The sequence below is a fragment of the Rhinolophus hipposideros genome, assembly GCF_964194185.1.
Source record: "Rhinolophus hipposideros genome assembly, chromosome: 1".
In the NCBI taxonomy this organism is placed as follows: Eukaryota; Metazoa; Chordata; class Mammalia; order Chiroptera; family Rhinolophidae; genus Rhinolophus; species Rhinolophus hipposideros.
Window position 1 is genome coordinate 19,231,649 of NC_138047.1, and position 12,345 is coordinate 19,243,993.

A 12,345-nucleotide genomic window follows, 5' to 3' on the forward strand; every position below is an offset into this window, starting at 1 on the left:
CACCCCCATAATCCCACTTGTGTAATTACCATGTATTACGTGTCCTACTCATGTTCCCACCTCATCTGATGTTGCTGGAAAATGCCCACCCTTGGAGCTCTTTTTGTATTTGCTTTTATAGCTCTCTAGTTCCATTCCTCATTTCTTTAATTTTTTTTTAATTGGGGGATATTGGGGACAGTGTGTTTCTCCAGGCCCATCAGCTCCAAGTCATTGTCCTTCAATCTAGTTGTGGAGGGTGCAGCTCAGCTCCAAGTCCTGTCGCCATTTTCAACCTTAGTTGCAGAGGGCGCAGCCCACCATCCCATGTAGGAATTGAACCAGCAACCCTGTTGTTCAGAGCTGGCGCTCTAACCAACTGAGCTATCCGGCCACCCAAAAACCTTATACTAGTTTCTTAAACAGCAATTTAGCTATCACTCTGTCTGGCTTTAATAGTAGAAGCTAATGTCTATTAGGTAATTATTATGTGCCAGGAACTATCCTAAGTACTTTATATCCTTTAATTCATTTAATTCTGATGAACAGTATGACCTATGTGTTCAAGTCAATCTCCTTTTACAGATTAGGAAGCCAAGGGATAGAGAGTAGGGGAACTTGTCCAGTCACATAAAATAATCTATCTCCTTTCACAGTTATTCTCTGAGAGCCTGTGAGGTGTTTTGCTAAGTAAAGACTGCTTTTTTCTCTCTAAGAGGAATTCTGGCACCAGCTTCTGAAAAATGCATACTGTTAAATAACACATATTTCTATCATCATTAAGTGTATGGGAAGGCAAAAGTTTCCCTTTGCTTGGCTCCTTTAATTTCTCAAACTACTGGACCTTAGGACTCTGACCATAAGTCTCTTTAAATATCATCAGAAAAGGGTACTGGTCCCTCTCCCAAATGTTTTTCCTCCCCGTGTCACTTTATAACATGCGTGAACTTTGAAAAAGGATTGACATTTACCCAAATGTCATTAAGATATTAATGCATCAAGTATTAAAATTAATAAATGTTTGGCTCAGTTCTAACTTTCGGCTCGAGCTTAGAATGTGGGGTGCCCAATAGCACCATATATGTCACGTATTCTGCATACTCTGGGCCCTGGGCATGGGTCTGTTGTCCTCTGACCACCTTCCGCCTTCCATGTCCTCTGACAACTGGTGCAAGGATGGTACAGCCAGTGAGAAGGCACCTGGGAGCTGTGGGTGTGGCCCGGCCTGCGTCCTGTGACTGGACCCTCCTGCGTTGCCCTTTGGGCCCAGTCAGTAGGAAGTCTTCCCACAAAGCAGCCCCCAACTGACCTTTACCATGCTGTGCCGCTTTTACCCACTGTTGTGACTGCTATGCATTTATATACTGCAATCCATGAGAGAGAGGACAGATTTTTCCTGCCTCTGGATTTCCCTCAACCCTCATCCTCGTGCTTAGAGGCCGTATACTCTTATATATGCTTTTCATTTACTCATTTGTACATCAAACGTTTGTTGTCTGTTATGTGGCAGGTTCTGTTCTTTTAAAAAGTCTCGTATTTTTATATTACAACATTAACGTTTTGTACTTTGATTGTGTATGCTGGCATTGGATATTTTACAAAACTCTGGATACTTTCTAAAGAGACTAGCTTTTCTGTAGAAATTAGATGACCACTTAACCAGCTCTGTCTGTTTTTACAGCCCCTGTAATTGTAACTCCCAAGGATTGGTGGCCAGTTTTTCGTTTGTGGATTCAACTTCAAAATTTTATTTTACTAACATCAGATCAGAAAATCAATTCCCAGGTCTAGAAAACTCTTGGCAATGGACTCAAATGAAAATTGTGTACCTACAGGTTATATAAATATGTTATACATGTAGCCAGTATGATAAATTAGCAGTATAATTTGCTAGCTCTGCCTTGGGTGCTAAAAGGAAAATGTATATTGATAATTTTCATAACTTTAAAATTTTAAATACATGGGAACAAGGTTTCTCATAATTTCTTCCTTGCAATTTTTTTCTTATACTTTTAAAATTAGAACTTAAATTAATTTGATATTACAAGTGTGAAGAATACTCTCAAATAAAAGAATTGCTATTCCAAACTTAAAAAGAAAATCCAGTCTCCTTGATAACGTGAGGTGTTATACTTTCATACAATAACTATTAAGTGCATGTAACTTAATAACTCTCAAAAGCATTTTAAAGAAAAGTAACATATATAATGTAGAATTTGGAGAGAAAAAAAAATCGAATTCCTGACTACTATTCACTAGCTTCATGATCTTGGATTAATAGCGCCCATTGGATGAAGCTAACACACTGTTGAGTCTCACTTTCTTCATTAAAAGTATCGCATGGTGTTGAGGACTAGGTTAGGGTATATGTGATAGTACTCGTACAGTTGTTAATCAAGTTTAGGGTGCATGGACATTAGGAAACTTACCTTGGATCCATTCCTTGGAAAGCAATGTTTCAGTTATATGAACTTCAGCAGAGGTCTTGTAATTCCAGGTTCTCAGGGGGGAGGCCCAGGAAACACATCGACCCCCCTGAAAGGAGTACCTCTCAAAGGATTCCCAGGGCAGTGGCTCATTCATGTACTTTCTTAAGTTTCCAGTGTTAACTTTCTACCTTACTTTTTAAAAATTTTTCCTTACAAAGATTACAATCATTCAGAGATGAAAGGAGAACTTATAAAGGCAAGGAACAATATCTATTTACTCACTAGACCTCTGAATTGAGGGAGAAATCAGGGACACCAGAAGAGTCTTGCCTTTTTTACAAGTCACTTTTTTTGAGTGACTTGTAAAAAATCCTCTGAATGAGTGTGTTGTTGTTATTTGGTGAGGGTGTCTATGTACCTCACAGAACCCCAGTATCCACTGGAGTTTGAGAAATGTTGTTGTAAACAAACAAACAAGCAAACAAACAAATTATCTTAAGAAAAGCAAGTAGTCTTGTATAAGTAGTCTTGACCAAGAATCAATTGGTATATTGCCCAAACCCTGTAACCCAGACGTTCTAGAAGGTATTCTCTAAAGCAAGATAGTATTAATATAACGTTACTGAAATCTGGGTTGTTAAGATTTCACCTTAGGAAAGTAAGAAACCAAGTATAGAGATGATAAAGTCTTGAATTGAACCAATGATGGTAATATTTGAGAGTAGACTGATGTGTAAATGTAGTAAGAGGTTTTGTAATGATGATTTATATGTTATTTTGACTACTATTTAAGGTGTCCAAAGTGTTCAAAAGAAGCAGTCATACTAGATTGGACACTACATTTTTAATTGGTTAAGAAAATGTAATTTAATTTTTAATCCATCTTTAAATGTTGAATAAAAATCAGTTTTAATGTTTTATTTGTTGAATATATAGGTCTAAAATGTGAACGGTACGTGAAAAAAAGAAAAAGAAGAAAGAAAATAATTGCTGCTCCAGAATGCATTTATTTAAAATTCATTGTTGTAAAATCTTTAGCTTCCTTGTGAGAGAGCTAAAAATTTTATTAATGTTTGACTCGTGTACTTATATACTATATAAAACCGAGAATAGCCTCCCAATCATACTTACATACTAAAGAGAACACTGATTCTAATCATCACTAGATATTTAAAGTTGTTGGTGTATCTTCCTTGCATTAAATACTTGAACTTTTAATTTTTTCCCAACTTTTTATTATATATAAATGAAAATTTATTTTGAATGAAACAGCCATATTTTAATTTCATAGTTTAATCCCACTCCGGTGATAGGCCCATGGCCTACTTAATTGATATTGTGTGTTGGACAACATGAGAGTTTCAATTCTGTACTCTAGAATCTAGCTGTCTGCTTCAACATGACCTGCTCCCCCGTAAGAATTGTGTGGCTTGGCCACATTGCTTATACTCTTTGTACATCAGTTGTCCTCATGTTGAAAATGGAGGGATTGTTGGGAGGAGAAAATGAGACAGTATACATGAAGTATCCAATTCCTGGCTCATAGTAAGCATTTAACGAGTGGTTGCTATTATTATTATCACCCAAAGGAAATGAACTCCTAGACCCCTGTTTGACACATAAGAGCATTAAAAAATTCACACCAGACACACAGAGTTCCAAGAAAAAAAGCAAGCTTGAATTTCACAAACCAGTACAGCAATTTTGGGTGCATGTAATGTAACCTCTATTCCATTGGTAAGTACGGGAGGTCACCTTGTCCCAGCATAGCACTGGGCAGACACAGAGCCCAATATATTTTCTTAATTTTATGAGGTAATTTTCTAAAGCAGACTCACATTTCACTATATAATTTGAATGAATTCTGCCATTTTTCCTCCTTGACCACGCCCCGATAAAGAACAAAAAGTGCTAGCAAATGTTGGGTTTCGGAAAATGAATGGTTACTCGTCATTGTTTTTCATCAATTTGCTCCTGTATTCATTCTTGCCACAGACATTTTCAGACATATTGGAGGTGTGGCCTGTGATGTGACTGCTCTGGAATCATGGAGGGTGGAGGGCTATTTAAGCAATGGCGTTTACAAAGACATCTGGAGGTCTAATAGCGGTTCTGGCAAGAGGCCCTCCTACTGGAATCTCTAGAGTGTCCCTAGAATAGCCCAAGACTCAGACACGCCCGTGGAACAACAACAAAATAAAGCACTACATCCCGCAACTGTATTGTTTTCTACTAGCTCACCAATGTGCAGGTCCATGGGACTTGGGCCTCCTAGATGTAAGTATGAAGTTCTGAACCATTATTTTCCCTGTTGTCTTTTTTGTAGGCATATGATGGTTTAAGCTCCACCACTGCCCGCCTTGCTGGTGTGTGTGGAAGACAGCAGCTCACTAACCCCATTACCTCTTCAGGAAACAGCCTCTTTGTGAGGTTTCAGTCTGGCCCTTCCAGACAGAACCGGGGCTTCCGAGCTCGTTTCAGGCAAGGCAAGTACCATGTGGGCCGCCCCAAGGCACAGGCCATCTGTTTTGAAAAGTGCCCCTGTTGGTGCTGTAACAAAATGAGACTGGCCTTTAGAAATTGATCCCAGCTTTGTATTTACACAGTAATTTGAATAGAACCAAAACACTATGATTTGCCATTATTCCAATTGTTGATCCTTTCAATTTACCCTTGTCTAATTTAGAAGGTGCTAACTTCCTTTGGATCTCTGTAGCTCTCAAACAAATTTCAGAATGATACTTAAAAGTAGCTTTCACTAGAGATATGATTTTTGAAAGTGTCCAAATCCATTCATCCATAATAAATCACCTAGCATTTATCCTAGGTTTTATGCTAGAAGGAGATACACCACTGTAAATTACAAGACTTTCTTGGAATGTACTCTGATTCTAATCCTCAGGGCATTTCTGAACCCTGCCACTGTCCACCCGAAGAACCAATGTTTTCCACTGTGTTCTTGAATCACCACTGTTCAGTTTTTCTTACTAGATCTTTTCACCCCTTCCCTTTTATCTGGTCTTTCTTAGAGATTTACCCTCTATCTCACTGTCAGAGATGGAACCCAGGTCGCTGGTCTGCTTCAGTATGCCTCTGATTTTTATTCAGATGATCCTTGTTATTTCAGATAAGTTTAGTCTGTTTAGTCATTTAGTCTGGTTCAGTGCCTTTGCTTGTATTCCAGACATAGCTTCTGGATCGAGGGCTCCCAAAGACACACTGTACACTCTGGAGCAAAACAGACTGCATAAATCAATCACTCTTTGCGCATTCAAAGAAAGAACAGTTTCTTCACCCATTTTTTTTTCATTTAATTAATCACTTATGCTTTGCTTCAGAGTAAAAAAACAAAAAAAGTCCCCAGTAGGTCTTCTCTTGGACACTTATAACAGCCTTCTCAACCTCCTCAATCTCGCCCATGATTTCTCCATTGCCTTCAAAGTCAACTTGCAAAAACCCTGCTCTGATCACACTCTTGAGAGTGCCAACATCTGTATTGACACCATGCTGCTTCAGAAATGGAGCCCAAGGCCCTCCAGATGTTACCCACGGGCCCAGGAACCTGCCCCGATCTTTTCTCCAGTGTCGCTTCTGACACCCCCCAAGTGGCCTGTGCTTCAGCCAAGTCTGTGTAGATGCGGTTCTTACCCTCCTCTATGTTTTGTTCAGGCTGCCCTCCCCTGGCCTACTCTTCCACACCCCCAGTTTCTTCCTTCAGCCACTGTCCCCTTCGTGAGACGCTTCTTACACTCACTGGCTACAAGCTCTTCTCCTGCACTCCCATAGAGCTTTGCACTTCTCTGATAATCCTTATGAAATCTTGTTCAACTGCGTATTGATTTTCCTAGGAAAAGAAGTCCATAAAGATATTATTCCTATACCTATCATTTATGAGTAGGCAGAGTAAGTGAATGAGTGCCACAGTTTTGTTTGAGTGATTCCGGCAATTCATAGTCATTTAATCTGTTGTTCTATGTCACTCCCCGCTTCCTGTGATTAAAGAATGTTGTTAGAAATGTACAGTGTGTTCCCATTCTCTCATGCTTTATGTGCAGCTTCTTTGTCAAAGTACTTCCTTGGTCTGCATGTCAGAAATAAGGAAAACTCAGTTATGTTGTCATTCATCAAGTACTTGCTTTAAACAGTCACTGGAAATCAACAGTCAATGATGTGTGTGTGTCTCTGTGTTCCTCAGCGTGTGGAGGCTACATCCTCACCAACTCGTTTGATACGATATCCTCTCCATTGTTCCCTGCCAAGTATCCAAACAATCAGAACTGCAGCTGGATAATTCAAGCTCAACCTCCATGTAAGTAACAAAAAGGAAAAAGAAAAAGAACCAGGATGGATGGTGTCTGTGGGAAAGTCCATCTATGACTAATAATGTTCTTATCTTGCCGGTGGTAACAATGGATGGCCTTCATCTTCCTTTTTCGGAAGTCCCAATTCCTGATGTGCACGAGAACAAGCATTTCCTAATCTGATAGGGAAGTAATTTCTATTCTTAATTTCAAATTTGTTTGAAGTTTCAAGGCCTAGCAAAGAAAAAAACCAAATATTAAAAAAAAAATTAAAAAAAAAAAACCAACCCCTAACCTTGTTATATTGACCCGCATGTGGGATGGAAGTAATTAAAAATAATTGATAAATTGTTTTTGACATGTGTGTTCTCGAGTGTAGTTGCTGCACAAGACTGTTGCTAAAGGATAAAGAATAAGAACCACAAACTGAAAAATTAATGACTCGTAGTTTGGGAATGCAATGTCATGCGCTTACTGATCTTTAATCAAAGCAGAAGCTAATTATAAAACCCAGTCTCTCTTGGAATGCATGTATTAAAAGTAAAAACTCCCAGCATAGCCTGGAAGAAACACTTAATCAGTGCTTGCATGATTTTGTTTTTGGAATCCTAGAATCTTATTTTCTGACCTGGTAACAATCTGGTGGTGAGAATTACTTTCCACATTCTACACACCAAGAAAATGAGGGGACCCTTACGGACTCAAGCAAAGTGACCGCAGAGTGTCTTCTGGGGCCCTTATGGATCTTGTTTCAGATGAGCCCTGCCTTGAGGTTTTCAGGAAAAATTCATGATTTCAGACATAGTGTGGGAAAGGCATTAAGTTCTTGACTTCACTCTATAACTAATGACCTGTGTGACAATAGGCAAGTCCCTTAAACTAATGAAGCCTCGTTAGCTAATCTGAAAAATGAAGTTTGGCTTCGATATTCTCTAACACTTCTCATAGGGATGCTAAGGGTTAACAGATAGATATCTTTACTGGGATGCATACGATTTGGAGGTTGGTGATGTAATCCTTAGCCAGTTGCAACCTGGGAGCATGGAGCCCCAGAGAAAGTTGTCAGCCTGCAGGAGACTAAACCTTAGGTAAAGAGGCCCCCTGCCTTGAGCCCAGCAGTTCTGCACCTAAGGATAATTTCTAATGAGTTGTAAAGCATTTAAGTGAAAGATCTCACTGGTTCAAAGAGAGCAACAAGAAAAGATTCTCTTCTGAAGACTAGGCCGCTGGAAGAACAACAAAAGAAAACTATACCCAGGCACTTGGTATTCTGCAAGCAATTCAAAGCTTTCTTTTTAAATGACTCTGAACCTTCAGGGTCCTGGCTCTGGCCTTCAAGTAAAACTGGCAGTGTTAGGATATATGTGCCCGGCAGAAAAGAGAATCTGATTTACAAACACACAGAAAGAATCAGGATTTAAGAGAACTGATCTATAGAGAAAAATACTTGGGAGAAGAACACAGCAATGGCTGATACAAAAATGTGTAAAGACTATATATTCCAACAAGCCATTCCCCGCAGGCCAAGGAGTGAACCTACCCGGAAGTCCCCTTCTTTACTTGCATTTCCGATTCTATAGGCATATTCAAAAACATCAGTTCTGTCACTAGCCAGAGGAAACCTTTCAGCAGAGTAGTGATCCCTTTCTATCTTCATCCACTCAACCCCTGTACAAATCTGCCAAATCATTTCTTCCATGGTGAACCCGCAGGTGAAATCTTCAGAGGTAGAATTTCTCTTCCTGTGTTTATTTGCCAGTACTTTATTAAATAGCCTTCTCTTTTTCCTTACAGTCAATCATATTACCCTCTCCTTTACCCACTTTGGACTTGAAAGCAGCACAATGTGTACCCGAGACTTTTTAGAAATTTTGGATGGTGGTTATGATGACGCGCCCCTCCGAGGTACTGCGGTGTTTAACATTCATGTACATTTGTGGCCTGGGCTGTGTTTTACTTATAGTCTAACATATGTGTATGCTGTCATTCAAGGTTAGAATGTTTCCAATAAAAACAAAGAGCAGCATAAGCCAAATAAAGATAATTAGGGGGTAAGAAAGCAGGATTTAATGTGTGGATTCAAGAATCTCAGTTTGTTCGTACACAAGGATGTGAACAGTTGCTTTGTTTGTTCGTTTGTTTTCATTGAAAAGTTGCCACCGCTTTAGATAGTAGTGACTGCAGTCCACCCCAGCGTTCGATAATATTCTGTGAGAAGTTTCTTGTTAATAGTTGACCACAGTTCTGATATTCACATTGGGCATTTCCCCTCCTTGGTTTTGTCCTCAGTGGAAAAAAGCAAACAAAAAAAGTCATAAGTAAATAAATAATCTGAAATTCGGTTTGTAAGACATCTCAGTCAAACCAAACATCGCAGCTGTCTGGTTTCTGAAATGTCCGCAAGCAAAACAATCTCAGGTGATTTCAACTTCCTCCGTGAGTCCCTCCTTGCGTTTGAGCGGCTCTTCCTGCACTAGAAGATGGGCTCCCTCTAGAGGAGGGACTTTGTCTTACTCGTTGCTTTATTCCCGGTGCCCAGCACAGAGCCTGAGACAATAGGGGACAATGCTTTGTGATTTTTATCTGTAAGCATTTGATTGAGGATGAGGGTATATTAATTATTTAACAAACACGTAGAACTCTCCTTGTACTGAGTACTATTCTAAACACTTAGTAAATAGTAACTCAATTAACCTTCATACCTTTATGATGTAGGTTTCATGATTTCTGATATTCTCGTTTCTCAAGTGGGGAAACTGAGGCACAGAGAACTTAAGTAACTTACCCAGGTCCCGTAGCTAGTAAATGGCAGAGTGAGGAGTTGCATCTAGGTATTCCGGTTCTGGTGGCCAGGCATCCCTCTGCCACAGTACTTTGCTTTTAAGTATCCGTATGTTTATTTGTGCAGGTTCCTACCGTGCTAGAGATGTTAGCATTAGTTACATTTGGAGCCAGGCCACCTACATTTTTCTTGTCTCCTCATGTTCTTTATTATGTTTATAAATAATCTCCCCCGTGCTTGTATTTATAGTTTACTTTCAATTCTCAGGCATTTTCTCCAACACTGACCTTGATTCAAATGCTTCTCCTAGTCGTGATGTCTTCTGTTCACTTGGGTCTCTTGTGTTCACGTGATACCTGTGTGCTAGAAATAGTGGTCTATGCTGTATCATCGTCCATTCTCCTTGTCGTTCTTTTCATTCTTTAGGCCGCTATTGTGGCGCCGCCATGCCCCATCCCATCACTTCCTTCAGCAATGCTCTGACGCTGAGGTTCGTCTCTGATTCTAGTGTGAGTTTTGATGGTTTCCGAGCTACATATGCAGCATCCTCCTCAGGTAAGACACGTTAGCAAATGGCGCGACCCAATTCAGAGGAATGTGGTCAAAATCCTTGGTTTGTTATTTGGAGCTCTAACCTTTAGAGCCAGAAGCTAGTTTCCTGAGATCACCCCTGTGACTAACTGTACACTCTTCCAAATTAGGTTAACGTACTTGTAGATTCTAGCAGTAGTGGACTGTGTACATCTTATCTATTCCTCCACCCATGGACACTTAGGGTGTTCCCATACCTTGGCTATTGTGACTAAAGCTGCTCACAGGGAAATCTGGAAGTGGGGAAAACTGGTTGGAATGATCGTGGCTGACTTGCTTGGCAGTGTGTTGGTGTTCTCCTCCATGACATGTTCATTAAGGCAGCCCCTGATGGACAAAGTCTGATGACATCTCTTATGGATGGACAACTGCTGTTCTCCAGTCTCCCTGGCCTCGCATTTGGGCTCAGGCAGGATCTGGGTATTGTCACTGATGGCTAGATGGATGTGGCGTGCGGGTAGAAGGGGAAAGTGGAACCACCTAGTACTGGGACTCTTAGCCAGGAAAGAGCTGTTTGTCATCTGGCAGCTTCCTTTTTATTCGTGTTAAAAAGCCTTACAACACCTAGAAGATTTGCGTGTGTGTTTCAGTGTTCTCCTGAGAGAGAAGTGTTAGAATACTGCCTTCTATTGTAAGCCAGGGCTGAAATTCATCCTGGCCAGAAATACCAAGTGGGTTGTAGGATTAAAACCAGTCTTTTATTACCTGAAGTTATAGTTCACAGAGAGAAAAGGTTTTGAGCAAAGAAACTACAGAGCTCTCTTCTGATCTGCCACACCCTGTAGATTTTATTCTTCAGTTTTCAGACTCTTTTCCTTATTTTACATGGCATGGATTTTTTTTCTTCTTTTTAATGAGAAATGGAAATAGGCTCTCCTGTGATATTGCCAACAGGTTCTCTAGTGCTCTTTCTCCTTTATCTCGTTGGACCCTGGCTCTGGTACTCACTTTGTGTCTCTTTCCTTCCAGCTTGTGGTGGAAACTTCCACATGACTGAAGGCGTCTTCAACAGCCCTGGCTACCCGGAAGTTTATCCTTCTAACGTGGAATGTGTCTGGAACATTGTCAGTTCCCCTGGCAACCGGCTCCAGCTGTCTTTTATGTAAATCCTTTTTTATGGTGTATTGTTTCAGTGAATCTGCAGGAAGGAAGCACTGTTACTAATAGGATGGATAACTAAGAGCATATGTGTCCAAGCAACTGTTAGAGAATACGGTGGGAACTTGAGGAAGTCTGTTTCCAAATTTCCTCTGGTTTAGTCATAGTTTGGGTTATAAATAGCATTAAAATTCTCTTGAGAATAGTTTCAGAGTCCTGCCTGATATTACAGAAGTACATGCATGAGCATTAATTTGTGTTCATTTTCAGAGAACAGGAATTCTATCTTTTTTTAAAACAAACAAACAAAAAGAAACATTTAGATCCTTCCAGAGAATACTAGCATTCTTTCTTCTAGCAGAAATCCCATCTCAATTATGGCTTCTTGCCTATATACGTTATCTCCTCCTCACCCCCACTCCACCCTTTCCTTCCACTCTTATAAGAAGAATGATTTGGTAACTTTTTTTGGAACTTAGTGGTTGATTTGTTAAATAACTCCCATCTTCCTCATTGAACTGTAAGACTTTTTGAATATGGTCTATGGGTGTGGAATTAATCACAGGATCCCACCACGTTCATCGTGGCCTTTTATTAAATTAAACAACAATAATGTATTTTCTAAAATTAGGTGGTAAAAAGCACTTGGTAAGTGAAATGAGACTTTTTAATCATCAGTAGAGAGGTGCCTGTGATACGCCACACACTGGTAATAGATGCTTAACAAATATTGAATGATAAGACTTTGGTATTTAAATTGACATTTTGAATGGAAAGTTATTTATTATACTATATTATATACAGTTGGGCATTGGTTGGGATTACTAATTCTGCTTTTGAAGACAATACAGTAAGTTACTTACTGCTGAGGGAGGAAGATTATTTTGAGGACACTTGGTCTGTTTATTTTTTTTTTAAAAAAAGCCTTGCTCCTTCTCCTTGACTTGCCTTCGGTGCATTAGGAATGGATTAAAAAAGAGAGAACAGCCCTATTTGTGGACCCACATTCAAACATCTCAAGTTGCTTTCTTTCAGTCCATCAATCAGAAAGCCTCTTCAGGGTACAAGTGGCATTGTGGTAAAACAAAGATACCCTCTGAGTGCCTGAAAGGCACTGCAAGTTTAAGTTGCTACATTGGAAAGAGGTTTTTTATTTTTGTCTGTA

At 39.8% G+C, this 12,345-nt stretch overlaps 1 protein-coding gene across 1 annotated transcript in view; it reads left to right on the forward strand.

Moving 5' to 3' along the window:
* LOC308498989 (cubilin-like) overlaps nt 1–12,345 on the forward strand; it is a gene marked incomplete at its 5' end in the record, with an annotated part of 216,957 nt that overhangs the window by 99,363 nt on the left and 105,249 nt on the right. The window contains 5 exons of the mRNA XM_081051777.1: nt 4,735–4,894; nt 6,604–6,717; nt 8,504–8,614; nt 9,918–10,046; nt 11,052–11,184. Of these exons, the coding sequence (XP_080907903.1) occupies nt 4,735–4,894; nt 6,604–6,717; nt 8,504–8,614; nt 9,918–10,046; nt 11,052–11,184 (647 nt within the window). The remainder of the gene's footprint in view (nt 1–4,734; nt 4,895–6,603; nt 6,718–8,503; nt 8,615–9,917; nt 10,047–11,051; nt 11,185–12,345) is intronic.